This window comes from Ambystoma mexicanum, chromosome 2q (assembly GCF_040938575.1).
Source record: "Ambystoma mexicanum isolate Mex_15411 chromosome 2q, UKY_AmexF1_1, whole genome shotgun sequence".
NCBI lineage: Eukaryota > Metazoa > Chordata > Amphibia > Caudata > Ambystomatidae > Ambystoma > Ambystoma mexicanum.
The window spans coordinates 219,321,440-219,345,529 of record NC_090924.1 but is presented as its reverse complement, the minus strand read 5'-3'; the positions used below and the strand labels follow the sequence as shown (position 1 = coordinate 219,345,529).

The window sequence follows — 24,090 nt, the reverse complement described above, 5'->3', positions numbered from 1 at the left end:
AGCCTCATTACCTACCCAACCCCCGCTAAATGCAACCTCCACCCCTAAACTCACAGAATCTTCCCAATTCCGCTTCTCCAAGGTTTCAGTAATTCAGATAGAGAAGACCATTCTGTCTCTTAAACCTTCCAACTGCAAAGGTGACCAATGCCCCGCACAACTGATCAAGGACGCGGCTAGGGATCTAGCCCCCTTCATCACAAACCGTATTAATGCCTCCTTCACTACGGGCACCATCCCTCGCAATCTAAAGGAATCTTGGGTTCTCCCCCTTCTAAAAAAACAAACATTAGATCCCAATATTCCCACAAACTACAGACCCATCACCACAGTTCCCTTCTTACTAAAAATATTAGATAAGGTAGCGTACACTCAAATCCAGAACTTCCTTGAGATGAACCATCTCCTTGGCACCCGCCAATCTGGTTTCCGGCCGCATCACGGCACAGAGACTGCCCTTATTGACCTAAAGGCCCAAATAGACTCACTCAGAGACGAGGGCAAATTAGCTCTCCTTCTCCTTCTGGACCTCTCAGCCGCCTTTGATTTGGTGGACCACAGAGTCTTATGTAATCACTTGGACTCGGCGGCCCACTTCTCAGGGGAGGCTATAGCCTGGATCCAGTCATTTCTCAGTGACAGGACCATGAGGGTGTTCTCCCCCGCAGCAGCAGCAGACCCTATTCCAATCACTTGTGGAGTGCCCCAGGGATCCTGTGTCTCGCCGACACTCTATAACATCTTCACAAAGCCACTCTTCGACGATCTTGATAATCTGGGTATCACCTATACCAACTATGCAGATGATACCCAGATTCTCTTACCACTTACCGGGGATTACGCTGAGGATCTGGCTTTGGTGAACAGAGTCTACAGCATCGTTCAGGCATGGATGGCCAACCACGGTCTATGCCTGAACGATGACAAAACAGAGCTCATCATCCTGGGCACGGCAGCCCGCATCTCCAAACTTAACCAAAAATACGCAGCCTTTGTCATTGATGGCAACATGATCAAGGTTGCCAGAGACGTAAAAACCTTAGTTTTTTACCTTGATGCGACACTATCGTTCACCAAACAGGTGAACTCGCTGGCCTCATCCACAGCCTATACATGCAAGCTACTACGAGCTGGGAAACAATTCCTTTCAGATGACAGTTGTCTTATCCTAGCTAGAGCCCTCATTTTATCAAAATTAGATTATTGTAACACCCTTTACATAGGGACTACCAAACAAATCATCAATAGAATCCAAGTGCTCCAAAACAACGCACTCAGAGCGGCCCTAAGTATCCCCAGAAGTGCACACATTTCAGAATTAAGACGTAATCACAAATGGCTCTCCACCCATGAAAAAATCAACCTCAAAGCTGCTTCCCTTATCCATAAATGCCTAAATAATAAAGCCCCCCGATACCTGTCAGAATGCCTCAACAGGAAATATCCCACCAGACTCACAAGGACAGTCAGCCCTAACTGCCTCCAAGTACCTAGATTTAAATTAGTCACTATTGGAGGTACCAGCTTCCCAGTCAAGGCAGCGCAATTATGGAACGCCCTACCTCATGCACTTAGATCTGACCAAACTTTCAGAAATTTCAGAAAGAACACTAGAAAATGGCTCACTGAAAATGCGACATAAATGTCTCTCCACCCCTCGCTTGTCCAATTGCACCTCACTTGATACGTAATGACATGCCATATTGCCCGCTTTGACTTGCTATACTGTCTGACACTACAGATTTGACTGTTTAGCTGCTGATTGTGCGCTCTATCTGCACTTGCACTTGTCCTACCTTGTAAATGTAAGAAATGTCTACCATGCCTGCCGTGGAACCTGTAACTTGTAACGTCTGTAACTAAGCTGTAAATTTCCTTGTTCTTTTGCGCCCTGCTACCCCAGGGTCCGGTGCGCACAATAAATAAACAAACAAACAAACAGAACCCCTACTGTTTAACACGAGAGAGAGGAATATGAGAGCAGTAGTACCTGAAAAGCTCACGGCAAGCCATTGTTTTGTTAAGTTGATTTCTACCGCGCACCGCTGCCATTTGCCTGGTCTCCAGGCACTCGCGTGGCTCTGTAAGAAAGTGGGTGGGGTAGGTTAGTGAGGGAAGAGGCATAGGATAGAGGATCTGCTCTTCTGTTGTTGCATGCAGAACCAAGAGAAACTGGCGTCTGTGTGCGTCGGCTTCCTAAGTGTGCTTGGATTGTGTGCACTGGAGTTATTGTGTCTGCAGCAGTTTGTTCTTTTGGTGGATGTGTGGATTGTCTTTTGTGTGTTGTAGGGCTCGCCCACGTGAGGTGTGTTTTGGGTATGTTGGAGAGGAGTGGGGTGGTTGGTACAGTGTGTTTTATTTTTTTAAAAACATTTTTTATTGTTGGTTCCATGATCCGTACTGTCCCTTGATTGTCTTGGGCCCGCAGTGATATTGTGGGAGGTGCCCATTTTTATGGTAGTCTCTGTGAGTTGAATAGCCAGGTTTTCATTGAATAATTTCATCTGGGATAGTAATGGTCAGACATGAGAAATTGCTGTCTAGCAACTACCCATTATTGTGTGATACACTTTCCAAGTAGACTCTAAATTTGCATCATTGCTCCTCAGGTCTAGCTAAAGGGCTATATAATTCCCTAGTAGCTATTCCTATTTCACCATACCAGTGTGGACATCTATAATTTAAGAGATGGAGCTTTACCCCTCATCCAACGTTTGGCAATCTGTGTCATGGCTACTAAATAAGGCAAGCCCATTGAATCTTCTGTGCTTCATCCCCTGTTGTCATTACAACCCAGAAGGCACATCATTGGAGACATCTCGATTTGTAACCAAAGCCCCCTCCCAAGGAGTATGTTCGTACCATTGCATATACTTAAATTGTGCCATGTACGTGCTTATCTAAAGGAGACAGCTTTAACGCGCCCAATCGCCACCTTCCACTGTTTGTCAGAGTGTGGACACCCCAGAGCCCAACGCTCCCTTGCCAAAGTAGAGGGTTGCCTGCTATGGCTAGAATTAGCCAATGTATTAAAGAGATGTAAGACCCTGATGCCTCTGAGAGGTCTGTATGAACCTAAACATTATACTATCGGGGTGCCACAGAGGCACGTAAACTCATTTACCACTTGGTATGCATGACAGTGGTTACCTCACAATTCAGACACCCTCTCATACAAGAGAAATGTGCTGTTTGGGAGTGTTGGACTGCAGGGCATATTCCCAAAGCCCTATAGACTATGATGAACTTAATGGTCCATGTTATAGGATTCCCCTTGATCTTCGAAGGGAAGATGCACGCATTGCCATTTTCTTGTGAAGTTTCCAGCAGCCCCACATTGTCGTATCCACTGTGTCCATATCCCGAGTACATCATGCAGTCTTTTTTTCGATGAGAGCACTAGTCGGAGAGAGTGAATGCCTTGGGGCCGTTTCATTGCGTGCGTGAGTTGCCATTTTAGAACATGGAATACAAGTTTTGCACAGAGGTTGTTTGTGGAACCAGATGACACAATTCAAAGTCAGGCATTCCCCAAACACCGATATCAAGGTGTTTTAAGAAGGACAAGCCATTTCACCAAGGTTGTGCGTTGCCCCACGCTAGCCCGCAGGAGAGTTTCTCAGGGTAAGTTTGTCTATTCTAACTTTTGGTGGCCCTCTGGCAATTATTGGCTAAGAGTTGTCTGTGTCCTCCCTCTAACCCATAGGTACCATATTAAGTTCATGGTCTTATTTTGTAATATTCAGATTGAGCTCACATGTATATGTGCATACACATTATTAGTGATACGTGTGTGTGTGTGTGATATGTATTTGCGGAAGGGTGCATGTGCATACTCACTTTGTGCATCATTTGCATTGTCCCTATTGTACTTCGTTATATTCTGTGCTGTGCAGATGTAGTCTGCATGCATTTATTCTGCACGTATTTCTGTTGGTAATGCAGTATTTGTGTATGCACTTGCATCACCTACAAACAGCACTGCAGAGAAGGTGTGTATTGGCCACTTTTACTCCCCAAGAATTTAAAAAGGGAGTAAAAATACTCTCAACAGAAAATAGGAAGCAGATGCGTAGAACCTTATCCCGCTGCTTTCACCCACACAGCTCCATGGATATGTTTGGACCAGTAGTGTACGTACTACCACAGGAAGAAACTACTATTGTAACTGCCTGATCGAAAGAAGTAAACACGTATCTTTTAATGTGCATGCATAACTAGGTGCAAAAAAATAATTATTACAAAAACATTTCAGTTTTCCATTTAAAATGGTTTTATTCGCTTATAAAATACTCTCATTGAAAATTTGACTTGGAAAATGTAACCAAATTTAGCATCATATTGGCTTTAAGGGTCCGGACTATCACGCCGACACCAATATGTTGAGCAAAAATAAGTTGTTTAGCTTAGGTCACAGTGAACCAGTTCTCGCGTCTTACTGAGTTGTGGTTAAAAAGCCAAGTAAACCACTGTCAATGAATTTTTATATTTTAAACAATACTCAGATGACAGACAACGGCAATTTTTTTTTTCCACACATTATATTTTTTTCATGGTTGCCCTTGGCGATGACAGGTGTTTCTGCTTATTTAAAAAGCCTTTATCAAATCAGGGCAAATGTTGAACAATGTACGTCAATTGCGCAAAAATCAAACAATCCAAATGTATTGATACACAGTAAGTATTTAAACCATGAAACAAAGAATGAAAATGTAAAAATTGAATGTTAATTCACATATTCATGTTTGAAAATTAAGAACACAGAAAGACAGGGGTTGGTGATGAGGAGGATTCATGGGTTAGGGAGAAAAAGAAAAAAACGAGAGGGAGAGATAAGACAAAATTAATGCGAATGGCTTAGAACCGGTCAATTGCACTTGTACACATTCATAGATATGCTTATGTTTGGTCGGTTTCTTTACCTTCAAGTATATGTCCCCATTAGTCTGTTGTGTTGATGATGTTTGCCAAATATCTGGGTTCAATCCCTGTACAGTAAATCAGACAAAATGAACTGTATACTCGACATTTGAGTTGTCCTAATATATGCCGACGAACGGGGAAATCGAGACAATTGCATATCTTCTCTATTACAACAATGAAGTGGTCTCAATCAATGCAATATTCATGTAATTCAAATTACTATCTAACAGTAAGATGATTATCAGATTTATCATATAAAGCCAAGTGGCAGACTATGGTTACAAACGGCACGCGTATAACAACAATATATTATGACAGCTCAAATGTAGAGTATACAGTTAATTTTGTCTGATTTACTGTACAGGGATTGAACTCAGATATTTGGCAAACATCATCAACACAACAGAAGGTAAAGCATATACTTGAATGTAAAGCAACCGACCAAACATAAACATATCTATGAATGTGTACTTAAACCTAGCACTTCCAAATTGCTGGCTGCACTACCACTGCTTCTTGCCTTTATTATTTATTTATTTATTATTCTGTTTCTCCTCTGCTTCGCACTTTCCACTTCTCCCCCCTTCCATGCACTTTTCCCCTCCCCCTCTCCCATGCACTTGCACGTTCTGAATGTCACTGAGCCTAGTAAGATTGGTGATTTGTTCTCCCCTGTTCCCCTCCCTTGCCTTGTTGCGTTCTGAAACACTTGTGTACAAGCGCGATAGAAGTAAAATATCAATATCAATACAAGTGCAATTGACCGGTTCTAAGCCATTCGCATTAATTCTGTCTTATCCCTCCCTCTCGTTTTTCTCTTTTTCTCCCTAACCCATGAATCCTCCCCATCACCAACCCCTGTCTTTCAGTGTTCTTAATTTTCAAACATGAATATATGAATTAACATTACATTTTAAATGTTCATTCTTTGTTTCATGATTTAAATACCTACTGTGTATCAATACATTTGGATTTTTTGATTTTTGTACAATTGACGTACACTGTTCAACAGCCCTGATTTGATAAAGGCTTTTTAAATAAGCCGAAACGCGTGTCATCACCAAGGGCAACCATGAATAAAATATAATGTGTGAAAAAAAAATTTGCCGCGGTCTGTCATCTGAGTATTCTTTAAAAAAAAAAATGTTTGCATCAGTGTCTGTGTAGCCTGATCAGTTGCTTGCCAATTTCTGTGAAATGTCATGGACAAAATCAAAAGTAACAGAGGAAAACGTTTTCTCGGGTAAAGTGTCAAGTGACCGTCACTATACATACATATTTCTGCACTGTGGTGAGCCACAGGGAACTGCAAGTGTCCAGCTGCTCCCAATGTGCTTCCCGGAGGGTGGATGGGGCAGGATTCCCTGGGCTTTTCACCCACTCCAAGGCACTGTTATGCTTTTCCCTTTGAGTACACCAGATCCGCAAACATCGCAAAGGGACAGAGAGTCCCAGCAGTCCCTGTCCATGACCTGGTCAGATAGCAGAGCACAGTTAATCTCTAGCCCTAAGCGCAGACGCAGCAGCAGCTGCATGAATGCAAACGCATACAGAGGGAATTTCAAGATGGCACAAAAGTCACATGACCTTCTTAAAGCTGCAGAACTAGCAATTGGGAATAATACCAATTGTCCTCCTACCCAATCCGAGGAGGATGCAAATAATTGTATAAAGAGCTAGTTATGGAAACAATGGGCCAAAAAGCCAGTTAGAGGATCTGTGAGAGTTTGCACCAGAAAAAGACGAATCCTGTCTGATTTGCAAACGCACCCATCGCCTGGGTGTATAAAAAGGGTTGGAGGAAGCCATCAAAGTGGTCAAACCTGGAGGAAGCAGCCTTTCCCTGAGGAAATCGGGTGTATTATGGAAGTTATATGTTTATTAAGATTGTTATATGATTGTGTTTTTATGTTTCTCTTGTTTTCTATATGTCAAAAGACGTTTTTCGGTTAAAGCACAATGAAAAAAAAAATCAGAAGACCCAGGTCACAGAGCACATAACGAGGAACATTAGTGGGTACAAGGTGGATCCCAGAGCTGGGTCCTAGTTCAGAAACTTGTAGGGCCCGAGCACTGGGCTCTTCAGAAAGTTTCCTGGGGAAAAAAGAGACCGCTGGCAGGAGGGATTAATATCGACTGACAAGGACCCTGATTGATGGGAGAGGAATACTGTTTGCATCAAACGTGGAGCAGGGTTTGAGGGTTTATGAGGGTGTGTGTGCATGCGTCCATCTGTCCACAAGCCTATGGGAAAACAGGGTTTTGAGAAGAAACTGGGATCATGAAGAGGTTTGGAGATTGTCTGGATATAGTAAGAATCAAGAGACCGATGAGAGGTTGTCATTGTGAATACGTCCTAGGGGAAACCCAGGAAATCACCTTTTTGTGTTTGCTTCCAGAGTAAGGCCACGCATTGATAGATTATGTTTGTCTCTGCTTTTGTTAGCCAGGGCATTTCTTTCAGAAGTGGTATCCAGTAATTGTAACGAATAAAAAACAGAATGAATTTAGGGGTTAAAACGGTTGGGGAGGGGGTTGTGGAGTGTTTAAAAGCATGGGGAAATTGGGGTTTGGGAGGCTCCCAAATAAGAACATTAACTATTTTTTGTTATTAGTTTCGTTGCAAATTAATTCTCTGTAATTTAATTAGTTAAAATCACATAGAACCTTCAGAACCATAACGTTAGCTAGGATGCCGAAGGACTTGTGAAGAGTAGGTGTCAGTTGGCCATTATCTTTGGACTTTGCCTCTCAATGGATGCCCAATTATAACAACCATAGACTTGTTCAGATTGAGACTTATGTTTATTGAAATCAGCGTCCCAAAGTGGTGTGAACACTTGGAGCATGCCACTGTGTGTGCTGTCCTATACTTGACACTGTTTTATGGAGTTATTCCTTATTATTTGTATATTATTCCTGCAGTTCCTGTAGGCCTTTTACAAATCTAAACCGTGAACTACTTGTAGCTAATAAACGCATCAACTTAGAAACATGTCCCCCCATACATAATTGCTTGACCTTCTTACAAGCCCCACTATTTTGACAATAAACAACCCTGGTACCTACAAACCCTGGTACCTACAAACCCCAAACTTTGACTGGTCTACAACAATAGTCTACTTTTCCTTCCCCTTAACTCACCCTATATTTAATAATGTATATGTTAAATGTTAATGTTAAAGGTATTTGTACCGAGCACTGTCACCAACGGAATTGGTCCCCAGGCGCTCAGGCGGATCTGCAAACGATAAAGGTGGGATGGGTTAGTAGGTTGAAGAAGGGAGTAGGATAGTGAGAGGAGTGGTGTGCTGTTGGCAGCTTGAACTCAGTATACACCGGGTGCTGAGCTTTGGTGCAGGTATCAGATCGGAGTCAGTCCGTGTGTGCTGTTGATCCGGTTTATGTGTTGTTGCAGTGTTGTGAAGTGCGTGCAGTTTGTTGTGCGAGAGATGGTTGTGAGTTTTTGAGTGAGATAAGTATGCAGAGTTTGAGCTTATTGGTTAGTGGGTTATCTGACCTTTACCAATGCTAGCACTCGCAGTTCTGGGGAGTGTGGCACTTGTCGGCCCTCACATTCCCATCTAGACGCGGCGCAGGCCAATGATTAGGGCTCCATACAAGTGTGATCATGCCAACATTCACACTTTTATCTAGCCGCGGCGCAGGCTAGTGTTTAGAGATCGGTCCAGGTGTGGGCAAGCTAACTTTCACAACTCCATCCGAACGCCACGCATGCTGGTGTATATGGAATCTAATCAGTAGCATATGTTTTAGGGTTCATCGTACGCCTTTGCGCAGGTTTTGTACCCACTGCATGGGGTATAGCATAATTAATTTAAAACAAATCTTTGTTCTGTGGTGTAATTACAATTATATTAAGTTGGGGGTGGAGGGCAGTGTTTAATCTCCAGCATCTACTATCCCTATACATTTGGCTTCCATATTGGCAGCAGAGATAAGTGTGGCTATAAAACTATCTTGTTGTGAAGAATGTCTTAAACAACTGCCATACTGTAACTGAATAATATTATATAGTGACATGTTTTCCACATTTAAGCATGTTTGAATAAATCTTCCAAACACATGACCTTTAAACACCAGAGATATGATATAAGTCATATATAATGGGCCTGTACACAGGTGTTTCTAGGTGCGACAAGACAAGGAGAGGGAAACAGAAGGTGGACTAACGACTATCTCGCTAGGCCTTATGTCAATCAGATCGCGCAAGTGGGTAGGGGAGAAGTGCTAAGAGGGGTTGGGGGTGAGGAGAAGTGGAGGTGACTCGTGCTGCCGGAGGATGGCTCTTAAGTGCAAAGAGAAGGGACTGTAGGGTTACAGATACAGACCCTTAAGTGCTGAGGGTAGCTGGACATGAAGGAGCCTGGGCCCGAGTTCAGGGGTGGCCAGGTGACCAGTGTGCAGAGCTATCGGGGACATTAGCAGGGGAGAGGAAGAGAGAAAGCAAAATGTAAGGTCTTGAGTTGCTTCCGGAACCAGAGGTGGTTCTGCTCAAGTTTCAGAGAGGCAGGGAGGCTGTTCCAGAGGGAGGTCCCAGCCGAGGAAAGAGATCTGCACTGCATTGTCTGCTTGGAAAAGCACCTGACCCTAAGAGAATCGAGGTGGATGAGCAGAGAGCTCGAGAAGGAAGATGTTTAGCAAGAGAAAGTTGGAGCTAGTGCTGCCCCAGGCCCCAGAAAGCCTTGTGGATGATGCAAAGGGTCTTGAATTTGATGCTTGCAGCCACAGGGAGCCAGTGTAGAGATTTCAGAGCTGTAGAGATACAATCCCTGGGCTCGAGGCCAAGGACATGTCTTGCAGTCCTGTTCTGGATGAGTTGTAAATGTCGAAGAGTAGAGGTGGGCAGATTTAGAAAGCGGCTGTTGCAATGGTCCCGCCTGGAGAAAACCAGGGCTCTAGAGACCTTGCGCTTCTGGGGGAAAGTAAGAAAAGGCAGAATACCTCTGAGGAGGTGCAGCTGAAATTGTGACTTCTTGGAGACATCAGAGATGTAAGGACAGGGTGGAGTCAAAGATGACACCAAGGTTCTTACCCTCACAGGAAGGAGCACGAAAAGGGCCCAGGATGGGTGGCGAGAGAGAGAGAGACGAAAGGATGGAGAAAGTGTCCCGATGAGGAGGATCTCGGCCTTACTGGCATTAAGGCAGAGATCATTGGCAGCACACCATTCCTGAATTGCTGCCAGAAAGTCTGGTATTAGAGAAGGAGTAGAGGCGGTTGAGGGGACCCTGAAAGAGAGCTGGGTGTCATCAGCATAACACTGAAAGTTAGAAAAGAATGTAGTGATGCCTGGGGGCAAAGGTGTCAGGAAGTGGTAGAATAGCCAGGGAGAAAGGTTAGACCCCTGGGGAATACCACAAGAAGAGAGTGAGATGGAAGAGAGGAAAGACCCCTGTTGGACCTGGGAGGGCCGGTGAGTGAGAAAGGTCAATCAGGAACGGGCCTGACCAGTGATACCCAGGTTTTCACAGCAGCGATTGAGCAGGATGGCATGGGTGACCGTGCCAAAAGCAGAGGATAGATCGAGGAGAATGAGGACAGAAGGAAGATGAGTCAAGATTAGAGAGCAAGTCTTCACAGGTGTTCACGAGAGCAGTTCTGTGCTCTGACAGCTCTGAAGCCAGACTAGTGGTTGTGGAGATAACCACCAGATTCAGTATGCAGATTAAGCAGGGAGATGTCCAGCTTTTCCAGGACTTTCCCCAGGAAAGGAGTGATGGAGATCGGGCGATAGTTAGCCGGAGAGTAAGGACGGCAGAGGGCTTCTTAAGAAGGGGGCGTACACGGGACTAAGGTGGGAGGCAAAGGTTCCAGTGGCAAAGGAGTGATTGCAAAAATCGGCCAAGGCTGGTGCTAGGGTGTCGATGTGGTCTTTGATGGTTCTGGATGAGCAGGGGAGAGCCTGCTTTGACAAGACGTTCATAGATCGGACTTGTCTAGAAACATTTTTCGGGGGTGAACTGGAGAAAGGAGGAGGAGAAGCGGCCGAAGACGGACCAGGGGTGGCAGAGGAGGTAGAGGAAGAGAGAATGGACAGGATGTCCTGAGTATTAGTGGTGAAATGAGACGCCAGGGCCGTGCAGAGGCCTGGGAGGGAACAGGAGAGGTAGAGACTGGAGCAGGATTGGCAAGCTCCTTGTAGATTTTGAAATGTTCGGCCGAATTGTTAGATGCCACAGAGATCCCAACTACAGCTTGTTACATATACATGCATTAAAAAGGGTTTGATGGTACTGGTTCCATCCGTTCAATTTTTTTAAAGGGACAAATTGGCCATGGCACAAGCCGGGGTTTCTTCAAGTGTAGATTTCTAGTGCAATGCTTACCTGAACATAGTGGAAGTTTGTTTGACCCTCCAGATAATATCTGACTCGTCGCCATGCCCTTGAGCGGGGCATCTCTATCCTTAATGCAATTCAGAGGAAGCAGTCCAGGTATTTGGAAGCCTTGAAATGGAAATGACAACTACCTTATAAAAGCAACACACATACCTACTTGAAACATACATGTCTTATAATGAAGAAATGTGTTGGGTGTCCGGGAATGAAAAGAAGTGCACCAAACCTACCTGTTAATGTTTATTGATTCATAGAGAGATTTTATTTTTTTCAGCATGTTAAGTAAAAAGAAAAATAGGCTTGTTGCCTTTGACGAACCAATCCAGAAGAAAAAGAAAAAAAAGAAAAATCGAGAAGCAACAAAAGAGCTTCAAATGGAGGAACAGTCAAATTCTCAAATACAGACAGACGCTTTGAGCAACTGTAAGAGAAGGGGCACATTGGCAGAGATAACTGCTACAGTGCCCGAGGAAGACGAGTTGGCAGAGTTTACTTTCAAAAAGAAGAAAAAGAAGAAAAAATCTAAATTGAAGGAAGAAGGCCTTCTGACTGAAATTGATCATGAAATATGCATTGACAAAATTGCACAGGAATGCGTGTATCAAAATGATGAAGTTTACAAATCTGAAGGCATCAAAAAGAAAAAGAGCAAAAAAGCCAAGCATGTCCTCGCTCTTGCAGAAGAGGAAGAAACGGAGGAGTTACGAGAAAAGCATGCTGACAAAATGTCTGTTAAAAAGAAAAAAAGACGCTCTGAGGCTCAGGCAGCTACGCCCAAGTTAGACACTCCACCTGAGCCAATCATTAGAGACTTAGAAGAAGTAACAAAGAAAAAGAAGAAGAAAAAGCGACGTGAGGAAGAACAAATCATTAATCCTGCTTTGACCAACAACGAGGCTGAAGAGGAGGAATGCAGGCTTGAGGAAGACCTCACCAGCAACAGCAAGAAGAAGAGAAAAAAGAAAAGGGCACACAGGGACGCAGAGGATGTCAATATGAATGAGGAGGATGAGCCAGTGAACGGGGACGCGAATGAGACGGACACACCCAAAAAGAAAAGCATGAAAAGACATGTGCCCGAATGTTCTTTCCCAAAAGAAAAATCAAAGAAGAAGAAAAAGCACAGCGCAGTCGAGCAAGAAGGACAATCTGAATCCATGGTAAGTGAGACTACGTGAAGACATTTACTAATGGTGCCTGTTTATCCTACCGTTTTACATTGATCAAGAAAACTAAATTATAATATTGCAATTGCATAATATCTTGCTGCAGAGTACCACAGATGTATCTAGAAATTTAGCAAATTAAGTGCCCATATATTTCTTAATGCTTTGTTGTAGACTTTAAAGAACAGCACATTACTTTCCAAAATAGACCTGATAGGAATACATAGTCACGTGCAGGTGCAAGGTCATCTGATGCCCCACAGAGGTGAATTTCTCTGGGTACTGTGGGTATTGTTACCATATCTTGGGAATGCTTACAGACTGGTCTTCTGGTACGATACGTAGTTGGCATGGATTGGGCTGTTCCTTGTGGAAACTATAGGTGTATTGTGAGTGGACTCCCAGTTCCACAGGCCGTGGCTAAAGGCCACAACCTGGCAGTATTGTGAGCTTCGGAGTTTTGCACAGGCACCACCCTAGTCAGTAGCCTAACATAACTATTAGAAGGAACTATTTAACAAGGAAAATGTGCAGAGGACATATCAAGATACAATGCCTAGTGAACAGTACTTGCAGGGCAAGGCTGCAGCCATGTTTGAATATGTTGCTTGCCTTAGACCAACAATTACAACCGGATACATTTACTATTATATATTACATTCTGCTTCCTGTGGTGTGGACTAAATGGAAATGTTAAAGAGTGGTTGCTTTTAAGCTAAGGACACCTGTGTTACCGACTTGGAGGCCATTTTATTAGAAGCACCCGGCCAAAAATCAATGTCTGCTGTTCTCCTCCCTCTTGTAATCCCCGCAACGTAACCCACTTCATGTTAGCAACAATGGTAATGGTGTTCCTGGGACGGAAGGGCACCTTAAGTAAGGGTGCTGTACTTGAGCCTCGAAGTCCTATACAGTGAGCTATCCAGAAGAATGTCTCATTCAAGGTGTGCATATTTCTATCTGACCATGATTAGTACAGGGTCGGCCAACTAGTGGGACAGAGCAGGGTCAGGTTAATAAACACATGGTCTCTCGCAGAATAAGTAGATGAAAGCAGCAAAGTGTCTCACAAGATGAGGACATGGTAGGTTCGATCGAAATGCCAGAAGAAATGGCTGCAGGCGTCAAGGATCCAGCCCAGAAAGAGGGTTAGTTGAGAAAGACGATCAAGAGTAGGTGCGTGTCGAGCCAAATCTGGAAAATGTAAACCGGGATACAGGAACAAAGTCTAAGGAGAACAGTCGCAGAACTCTGAGAGACTGCAAAACAAGGGAGCTGTTGTGATGCGATTGCTTTCTGTATGTGCCTGCTTTTTGTAGGCAGGGCTATTGTGCCTGTCATCCAAGTACTGTTTGCGTTCCCACCATTGCAATCTGGTGTATTGCAAGCACATTGTTCATTGCCTGGTTGAAGTCTGCCAAGGGTGCGTTTTAATCTCCCCCCACAGCCCCCTTCAAAAGGCTGGGACATAAGTGTGTGTCTGTGCCTCCTTTCTTCTCATCTCATTTTGTCTGGTGCTTAAGAGATTGTCGTCTGTGGACAAAAACGTAAATGTCAAATCCAATGTGAAAGGATTTTTTTTAATACAGTGTTTTCTTTTTAATGTAACGTCATATCCTGTTTTAGGGCCTTCAGGCTAGCATAAATGTGCTTCTCGTAGCATCCATTGTTAATTGTAATTAGACATCATTTTTTGTTGTTGTTTAATATGTGATCTTAACTTGAAATTGTTTTCCTTTCCATTGCTCTGTAGCACGCAGGCCCAATGTGCCATGCAAGACAGTTTTGCTTCCCTAGCCTTGAATTGGGCACGCAGGCTTGGGAACTCTGCATGACCAAATGTGCAGAGGGGGTGCTCCTGCACATCCCTATACATTCATAATGCCTGGCTCAACAGCACATGTCGGGAACCAGAATAGCCCCCCCCCAACCTCCCTCCCTACGTTCTGTCTGGGTGGTGCACGGGATCGTGAGTGTCTGGAGAGCAGCTTGGAGGTGGCGCTGAGTCTAGAGCTGGAGCAAGATAGAAAATGCATTTACGTGTGCATGCAAGTATGAACGTATGTGTGCATTTGCAGGGTTGTCTGTAGGTGCGCATGTGAGTGTGTGCAGTGTGAGTGGGAGCACGTTTGAATCTCAGAGAAGTGTGTATGTTTCATGGATGAATGACTGTATGATTGTGTGTCCGTTTGGGATGGTGGGGCAATGGAGTGAAGGAGGGCATGTCAGTATGAATGCTTTCATACAGCGATGGCTTGTTTGACTGGCATTCTGGGTTAAGCCAACATGATGGGTGTTCTTAGGTAGTGGGAGAGACATGGGGCATGAACATTGGCAAAGCATGCATTGTTCGCGTTATGGGAAAAGCCAGTATTAATGTTCTTAAGTGGAATACTGGCCTACCTTGGAGCAGCCAGTATGAATATGTTCTAAGGATGGTATACCTTGTTTTACTGCCATTATGACCAAATCCAACTTGATGAGTGTTCTTGCTTGGAATATTGGCCTACTACGAGACACCCAGTAATGATGCTTTTATACAGTGCCCCTACATGCTCTAATGGTATTCTGGGCACAGTCCATAGGAATGTGTTCTTAAGTAGGGTTACTAGCATCTTTTGGCAGAACCAGGGGGTCGGGGGCAACGCGTTCGTCTTAGAAGCAAAACAACGCAGAGCAACGCAGGTTTGAACCCCAGACCCGCGCTTATAAGGCTGGTCTCCAGTATTAAGCACATACAAAAGATTAATAAAAAAAAAAAAAGAAAAAAGTAATTACCCATCATGGAAATTCCTTTTTTAGTTTTTTTTTTTACAGTGCTGACATTAAGGGAAAAGCAAACCTGAGTATGCACTTATGTGGGAGCACTGGCATATATTGGTGAAACTAGCATAAAACCCCTTACACAGGCAGAGTACTTGCATATGCTGTGGGCAAAGCTATCAAGAAAATGATTCTGTGCAGTTTTGACTTGGCATCCATTAGATTTTTCATGTGCTACCCTATAAAAAGTATTTTTTTTACCCAATCGTTAACAGAAAGTGTGCTGTGAAATGCACCATTTTAATCCGTTCTTTAAAATCTGTTGCAGGGGGTTTGGTGGCCTCCAAATGCCCACTGATTGGTTTGGTCAGTCTCTCTTGCATATTCATGAGAAATGTTTACCTCTCTCCAGTCAACAAATTCCTTAGCTTCTCCACTTAAAAAAATGCACTCGTTTTGGCCGATTTCAGTGGTGGGCTGGAGCAGCCTAAAAAGAAACGAGTGTAATGTTTGTCATTTGGGCTATTACAGAAAAAGGTTGAGGCTGAACTCTGTAATTGTACCTCTTCTGTGTAGTACTAAACAATGGACCTTTAGAAATTGTGTTGTATGGTTGCACCTCCTTGTTTATGTTAATGCTGAAAAAAAGGGGATGCTATTGGATTCTGCTCAAGCTAGAGGAGGAGATCCTTAACCGTCTTCTCACCCCTGCATCATATTCTTTTTTTTTTTTTAAGTATTAGATCTGAGCCGGACTATCTGAAGAAACCATCGGAAAAGCCATGCATATGTTTATTCTGTGAAACACAAGCAGTGATATTAGATAAAATGTCTGTGGCAAGCAGTTTTGTTACATGTCTGTGCGTGCTGCTGTGTGTACGAGGGTTACCACATCCGAGGGATCAATAGACAACTCAACGCCAAAGTATCGGTTCACTACCTTCAGTGAATACAACAGAAAGCCAGGGAATTATGTTTGCCTGGGCCCATTAGATATCTGGAAGGGGATAAACCGATCAGCTTCTGTTAGGACCGTGATCCGCAGTCCTTCACACTCTCGCCTAAGAAAATCCACCTTCCTGGCATAGTCATAGGGGTTGTGAGTGCCCCACACGTCTTTCTTGGAACCTTATAGAGTTGATCTTGTCTTGGGCTGGACTTGTCAGGATGTCATGTGTGCTCTCCTGGAGGAGAACCAGGCGCCACGACTCATGGTTTCTTGGGTCATCTTGATCTGGGTCAGGTGCCAGACTCTTTCATTGGTGTTAGACCCCAGAATGAACAAGCTTCTCTTCCCTCACCCTCCCATTTGCAGCAGCACATGCTCAACTCGGCTGTTTTTTTCTTCCTGGCCTTCAAATGCAACTTGAACTCTCTGCACTACTGGACGATTGTACACAGGGTCACAAATCTGGGAATGTACCTTTTTTTCCATATACTCCCCCTTATTCCTGTTCCTCTTATTTCTCCTTTCCTCCCTATCCTTCTTGTAATTTGTAGAGGGTATTTATAATGTGCCACGGACAGACTTACCTATATCAACACAGTTATAAATAGCAGTTGCCTCTTTCTCTCTGGGTTTCTCTTTCTCTCCTCTGTATAGCTTCCTCTTTATTCCTGCTTTACCATGATCTGTCTTTCTCAATGTTCTGTCACACAATGTGTTCTTTTTCTTTTACTCGCTACCTTTCTCTTCTATCTTCTCTTCTCTTTTGTTACTCTTCCTGTACACTTCCTCTGCTTCCCTCAAACACTCCCTCTCTTTACCTGCCTCTGCTCTGCGCTCTCCCGCCTCTGCGCTCTCCTGCCTCCTGTTCTACCCTCTTCTTGGTCCTTTCCTCCCGCCCCTCTGCTATCCTGTCTCGCCTCTCAACCTTAACTTGGATCTCTCCCTGCCTTCCCTTTTCATTGCACTACCACCCTCTGGAATCTTCCTAACTCCCCATAGTGCTGACTCCCATGCTAACTAACATCCTTGTTACCTTTTCATCCCTACCAAAGGCCAGGCCTGGGTTCCTCAGTTGCGCAAGTGAGTTCAGGTGTGACTGCCATGTAGGCATTCTGGGTGATTAGCTGGTACTCGTGTGGACTACAGGGTCGGCATGTGTTAGCAGCCTGCCCTGTGACTCCACTAACCAATGTAATTAAACAGCTTGCCGCCATTTTTGATTTTCTCTGTGATGGCTGTACCTATTCTGTCTAAGGCCCGGATTCTCCTGCATTGTAACCTGGTGTAACACTGATTCTCACCGATCTGGATACATATGAGGGGTGTCCCCAGGTTTTTGGGAGCTGTGCTTGTGAGCTGTCTTTCTGCAAACCAGGCCTCGCTATTTGGTTAACCGTAGGCATCCACTATAGCCGCTCCATGAACTACATGAATCTATGGCTGCATTCCTACTCTGCTGCGCATGATGGGACTTAAGAAAGCGCAAGATGGTTGGGAACAACGTGGTGGGGGAAGCGCACAAGGCCAGGGATGGGCATCCGTGATCCACTGTATACTTCTTCAGGGCCTACATCAGAGCCGGATGGTGGTAACCTGCCCCCAGGGACCCCTGTCCCATCCTCTAGCCTCAACCTTGGGACTTTGTCATGTACCTCACTTCAGAGGCACTCTCCCTTGTGGTTTCCACAGAGTGGTGATTTAGGAAATCCTGTTTTGCCTAGAATCCTCTTCCCTATGCTTAATGGTGAACGGATATGGTTGCTGCAACAGGAAACCCCTGATAGTATAGGTTCCATGTAATAAAGTCCCTGCAAAAATGTTGGCAGGCAAATAAGTCGCCAAAGATGGCCTTTTATTGCGGCGACATTCATTTAACATGTGGGGGACACCCCCTAAACCCTAGCTCCCCTTGACCCTGTATATATGGTTACCATATATAATGTCGCCACAACCTTCTTCCGGAGACATTATATATGGCGACCATATGTATGGGGACAATATTACCTGATACCATAATATGAGCTGGCATCATTTTCTTGTGAGCCAGGTTACTGGGGCATGGTCTGGGAGTAACTGGCTTGCCCATCATGTTATATCTGAGGTTTTCCATCACCCACCTAATAGCAAAACATTCCTGTATGGTGGTTGTATAATTCATTTCCGGAGCGAATAGCTTTATACAGATGTACAAAATAGTGCATTTGGAACCCTCCCCATTTTTGAGAGTTGGCCCTAACCTCAACCGAGAAGCATCAATTTATAAAACCAACTGAGCAAAATCGGGCATAATGAGAATAGGAAGCTTGCAAAGAGAACACTACAACTCCTCGAAATGCTCTCAGACACTGACTTCTCCGAGGTGGTGTAGCTGATTAGGCTTTGAGGCTCTCAGTTGGCCAGTTAGCCCTAGGACAATACCTGAAATACTTGAAAATAATGGAATACATTTTCAATAATATCTGATAGGACCAAAGAAGGCTCACAGTTCCTTTATAGAACTTGGCAGAGGAACATTTCTGTACTGCCGCCACATTCCCTTCCTGCAGTTACAAGGCAGTACTTTTCTAACCTTGAAGCCCAAGTTCTTGGCGCTGCATATGGCTAGATTAAACTTTGGTAGGTAAGCTTTTAATTCCACCTTTCCTAAAGTTTGGGTCACCACATATGGATGGCACTTGTTCCCACACCAGGTACACTGTGGGTCATGAGTCATCCAGGTATGCTCCAGTGTATGCTTGGCTAGCTTGAAAAACCTAATCCATTAACCATGGAACATAGGTATGTCATGGAGCCCAAACAGAGTACTGTAAACGGGAGGGGACTCTCTATAGTTAAGAGGACTGTCATTTATTTGCCAGTAGCAAGTGGGATTTACCAGTACGCTACATTTGTAAGTGGAAGTTACTATGCTTTCGATCATCTCTACAAATCGTGGTGATGGAAGGTGCCAAAGTGGGAGATCCCGTCCACGTTTCAAAAAGTCCATGCAAAAATGTCAACTATCTAATCTTTCTATGACCACAATGGTGGAGGCACAATGGCTTTCGAAAACTTGATAAACTGGAGGTTGAACATCTTTTGGATTTCCTCCCAGACCACTTGACATCTTTCTAGAGGAAGGTGCTACGGCCAATGTCTGACGCACTTCCCTGGTTGAGTGTGTATATGATAAGAGACATTTTTCACTTGTCCTGGTCTCCAAAAACGTATCCTAGAAGTGGTCAGAAAATCTCAAAAGTCGCAAGACTGGTATGTCTTTAGACACTCTGGCATTGTGGCTTGGAACGTGCAACAAAGAGGGTCATCTAGAGCTTAACAGTTGGCATTGGCTACCGTTATTGGATTGTTCTGATCTTACCACACCTTAAACAAGGTAAACCTGGGAGGCTTTTTGCTGATCTGTTGGTTAGACCCAGAATTGAAGTCACTTATGACTTCTGTGACTTGATGGGGTCCATATCACTTGACAAACAACTATTTTTTGAATGTTGGAAGAAGCACCAGGATCTTGTGCACCTCCCCCACCTTCACTTTGCATAGTGGGGCCTGCCAATCATATAAGCACTTCTGTTTGTCCTGGGTCTGGTGTAGGTGTTCATTCACCAGGTTGTGTACCAGAGGAGTCCTTTTGCTAATCTTCTCCATGAACTGTGCAATGCTAATTTCCATGCCTTCTGAGCATAAAAGGGGGAGAATCTGGTTGGTGCATGCCACGTTATCTGGACTTCATACAACACTGATGGGATTAGCTCATCTCGGATCCTTCCCTCTTCATCCACCAGCTTCCGTTAAGGTTTGGTTGAAGTGTTCTACTAAACCATCCATTTGTGGTATGGAAGATGTGGCTATTGTGACAAGGACTTTGATTTGGCTGTGACAAACTGGTTTGGGCAAAGGGAGTCAACTCTATTATATGGGGTATGTTCTAAAGCACAGGCCCCAAGTCCTGACTACACCCCATTGCCCCTACGCTCCCACCAGCATTATGGTGGGTTGCAGACCTTTAGCTATACCTCCCCATTGAGAGTCTGGCCCCTGTGCCTCTCTTTTATTGTGAAGTTCCCTGAGTGGATACAGAAGGTTTCCAGTCCCTTGCGCACTGAGAAGTTAGCAGCTGTGCTCCCCAGGAGAAAAGAGGTGGGTGTGAACCACCCAGAAGCTGCCTACCCTCATGAGCCAGGCTGGGAAGATATACTGGCAATAGGGTGGAAGGAAGCCGCAACGTCTCCAGATAAACCAGATGAATCCTAGCAGACCTATGGCCGTAGCTGGGTCCCACTAACGTACCATGGACAGAAAAAAGAATCTGCAACCCCCGGGGATCCAGCTTACTGAAATGTCAGCCCGGCAGATAAACCGGTATACTCCCACTACATGCTGCCATATCTGAGGAGCTGCAAACCCATGCGGGGAAAGTGGCCAGAGCTTGGCCCTCTTTTGAAGTGTCCCCTTTACACTAACACATCCTGGGGCAGAGAGAGCAGCCCAGATTGGCTAGGAGGAGAGGACCAATCACTGAGAGGGGGGGGGGAGATTTAAAGGAGGAACAGGAAATAGGGTTTGTAGGTTACCCTGGTGGTGTCAGGAGTGAATGTGGAGGACTAGGAGACAAACGGGATGAAAGGAGCATCAGCCAGTGGATGAGATTGATGAAGATGTATTGGTATTGGAAAACTAGAGGTTCTGCCGTGTGAATGTGCTAGAGTGCGAGACAAGTGTGTAGGGTGGACAGTCTAAGGAATAAGTATGAGACGACTGGTACAGAGTGACGGGAGGGTGCTTGAATAGTGGGAGGAGTCGTAATAGAAGTAGAGAAGGAGTAGGAGGAGTATTAACATCAAAGGGTAGAGGCGAGAGCCAGGAGGAGTTAAACCTCAGAGGGACAACAGAATGCGGATGGAGTAAAGTGAACGGTAAGAGTAGAAGAGGAAGTTAAACGTGGGCATGAGTGAGCATGAATCTGCAAGTGCAGTGCATCTCCCAATGCCCTTGAGAAAATTAACAACTGGCTAGCTTTGGGACAGCAAGGAAGACCCTGAGGGAGCTTAGAATAGCCGTCGCCTTAGGAGACCACCAGCAGGCTAAGATCAGAAATAACCAGTAGGGGTTACTGATCAATAGGACTAAACTGGGGGTTATAAATGCCTGGAATAGGGAGGGATCCCAAGAAATGCGAGGGACAGACAGCTGGTCCTAGGGCGCACAGAATTATTAATAAAAACCGTTGGACTGACCTAGAGACTTAAGTTGATTTCTGTGTCATCTGAAATTCTACACAGTGTTTTGACCAGTCCCAGGCGGGACATGAAGCTTGATCCGTGATTGGTAAGATGTCCTTTTGGAAGCTCATGAGAAGAAACAAACTAGGTTGTTAAGGATTGGCTGGGTGGCTTTCTTCTTTAAAGGGAAGACTTCAGGGTAATGTGTTGTGCAATCTACAACAACAAGTTTGTATTGGTTCCCTGCCTTGAAGAAGGTCAGGGGCTACATAATGTCTCTACTCAACCTGGAGAATGCGGAATCGATAATCAGCAGGGGTGGAGACTGGGCTTGACCCACATCTATCTGATAGTCTTTTGGCAAATCTGACAGGTGTGCCAAATGTTTGTAATATATTGGAATATTCATTAAGGGCATGTTCTTGTATTTTAGGTATGCACTAGTAGCCGTCCATTAGGTGAGACTGTACGGTGCGCAGGCTAAGACTTGGAAATGGGTGGTTCCATCTCGCGTTCACATTCTTCTCTCCCCTATGCAACAGACTTTCTCTATATGAGCAGGTGATTGAATCTGCGAAGTTGACGGCAAAATGCCAGATTAGAGATCTTTATCAGATGGACCATTACTGATCCTTATAATCCTGATTACCTCAGCTTCTATGTCGGGCTGTGATTGGCTGCCAGTTCTCATTTGGGAGCGATGCTAGCTTAAGTTCTCCCCTCACTCCTGGAGTTGGCTTTTTCAAACCAGCGGAAACCAATTCCCCTTGCCTATCAGAAGGCAGTGTCTTTGTTGCTATACAAATCATATCTGGCTGCGCCTGATGTGGCTATCCATTAGAGTTTAGCTTGGCTAGTTTTGAGGCAGAACATAATTGTTGTTATTCTGGCTCTCTAACTTTCTGGGTCCGCTGAATATTTAGCTGGCTTCCATTTTTTCTGTGACCAGAGAAACTTCTACTTAAGTCCCCATGTCAGTCATGTCACTGCAACCATTTTCTGGTGTGTTCTCCTTAGTAACCCATATGGCTACCAGGACACTGAAAGTCTGTTGTGGTGTAGGCTGGTGGCAGCTTTGATTTATTTTTGCAACTTTAACCACATTCGTAGCTGAATACAACTGTATGGTAGCCTTTGGATTACAAAAGTATTTGTTTAAGCCTTTATTTGTTTAAGCCTTTCCCCCTGCCATTTTGTTTTCGCCCCGCTCAGACAAACTATGTGGACAGCGAGGCATTGCCAAAATGGCAATTTTTCGGACCTGAATTGAAACTGTCCACAATTGTGGTTTCAACTGGTGTCAACTAGTTTAAGTTATCCAGACTTTCCAATCTACATCCGGTTTGGGAGTGCTTCTGTGGTTGGTGGTTTTATCTTGGCAAGTTTGATTGACGGGCTGCCAAACCTTTGTGTACATGCCTGGAGTATGATTGTTGGGCTGGCTTACGCTAGTCCATGGGTGAATGTATTATTAGGAGACCTGTTTATTCCTACGGTCCATTCTTGAATCTCATCTGAACACTGTTGTAAATTGCAGGGCCTGTAGGTGGCTGGACTGGCTGTCATTGCTGGACCCTTCCTCACCTGCAGCGGCTGGATGTCTGGTAACATCCTTCAGGGTCAAGGGCTTGGGATAGACTGTCCTTTCTGGTTTTCCTGGCTTGTAAATCTTAGTGGCTTGTTGCTCTGCCGCAACTTCGTCATGGGAAATCTTGGGTTGACTCCTCTATCCTGGGATCGTTTTTTGGCTATACCTCGCTGCTCCCCCGAGCTGACCTGGGACCTTTGCTGGGTTTTCCATGCTCCTGTCACTATCTTTGTTATTGCTGAGTTTTCTGCCTTGTTGGTAGTCTCTCCAGGTGTCTTATTTGTTGGGCCTATTGGGCATACATTGTCTGGACCTTCTTTGTCAAGGGTTTGAATCCTAGGAGCCCCCAATTGCCACTTGTCACACCTAAACACGAAACGCAAGCTGACCTTTGCACTCAACATTGCTGGGCCGAATGCTCTGCACTCTGCACTTTAGGTACTTGTCCTGGGATCCTGATCCTCTAGTTACTTGTCCTGGGGTCCTGATCCTCTAGTTAGTTGTATCTGCAGGATTCCACTGGATCCAGAAGTAGAGAGGGGCTTTGAAGTGCCTCTGCCATGGTTGATAGTCATTGTCTGGAGTAGTCCTTGTGCTCTCTCTGTACCCAGATCTTACTTGGCTACTAGTTCTTGGATTCCTGTGCTGGAATGCGTTGCTCTTTAAGGGCAGCATGCTCCTCCACTTTCTCTTTTGCCTCATCTACACCTCCTCTTTTTATTAGCCTCTCTCTGCCTCTCCTCACCAATGTTCTATGCTCTTCCTAGCTTCTCTGTGTAATTTTGTACACCTACTCTCCTCTTCTACTGTGTGATCTTCTCTGCTCCCCTGTATCCTGTCACCTCTTCTCCCCTCTGAACTGGTGTCTTCACCCTGTCACCTGCTTGTGGCCTCCCCATCTTGCACCGCTTCACCTCGAAACTCTCAGCCCTCTTCAAAACTTCCACCTCCTCCACCAAACTGCTACTCTATACGTTCTCTTCACCTTCTCCAAACTACTACTCTCTGGCACTGCTCTCTTCCTCTTGGCTCCAATCCTAGACTCCCACATCCCCCCTTTCTCCTTGTCTCCTTCTGTACGTCCACATAACGGGGCACAGTCTAATCTAATTGTTTAAGG

The 24,090-nt window shown here is 44.8% G+C and overlaps 1 protein-coding gene across 2 annotated transcripts in view; it reads left to right on the top strand.

Moving 5' to 3' along the window:
* The window catches only part of KNOP1 (lysine rich nucleolar protein 1), a 130,771-nt gene that overhangs the window by 12,309 nt on the left and 94,372 nt on the right, over positions 1 to 24,090 (top strand). For both annotated transcript variants that reach the window (XM_069647165.1, XM_069647164.1), the window contains exon 2: positions 11,560 to 12,445. In XM_069647165.1, coding sequence (XP_069503266.1) covers positions 11,560 to 12,445 — 886 coding nt within the window. The remainder of the gene's footprint in view (positions 1 to 11,559; positions 12,446 to 24,090) is intronic.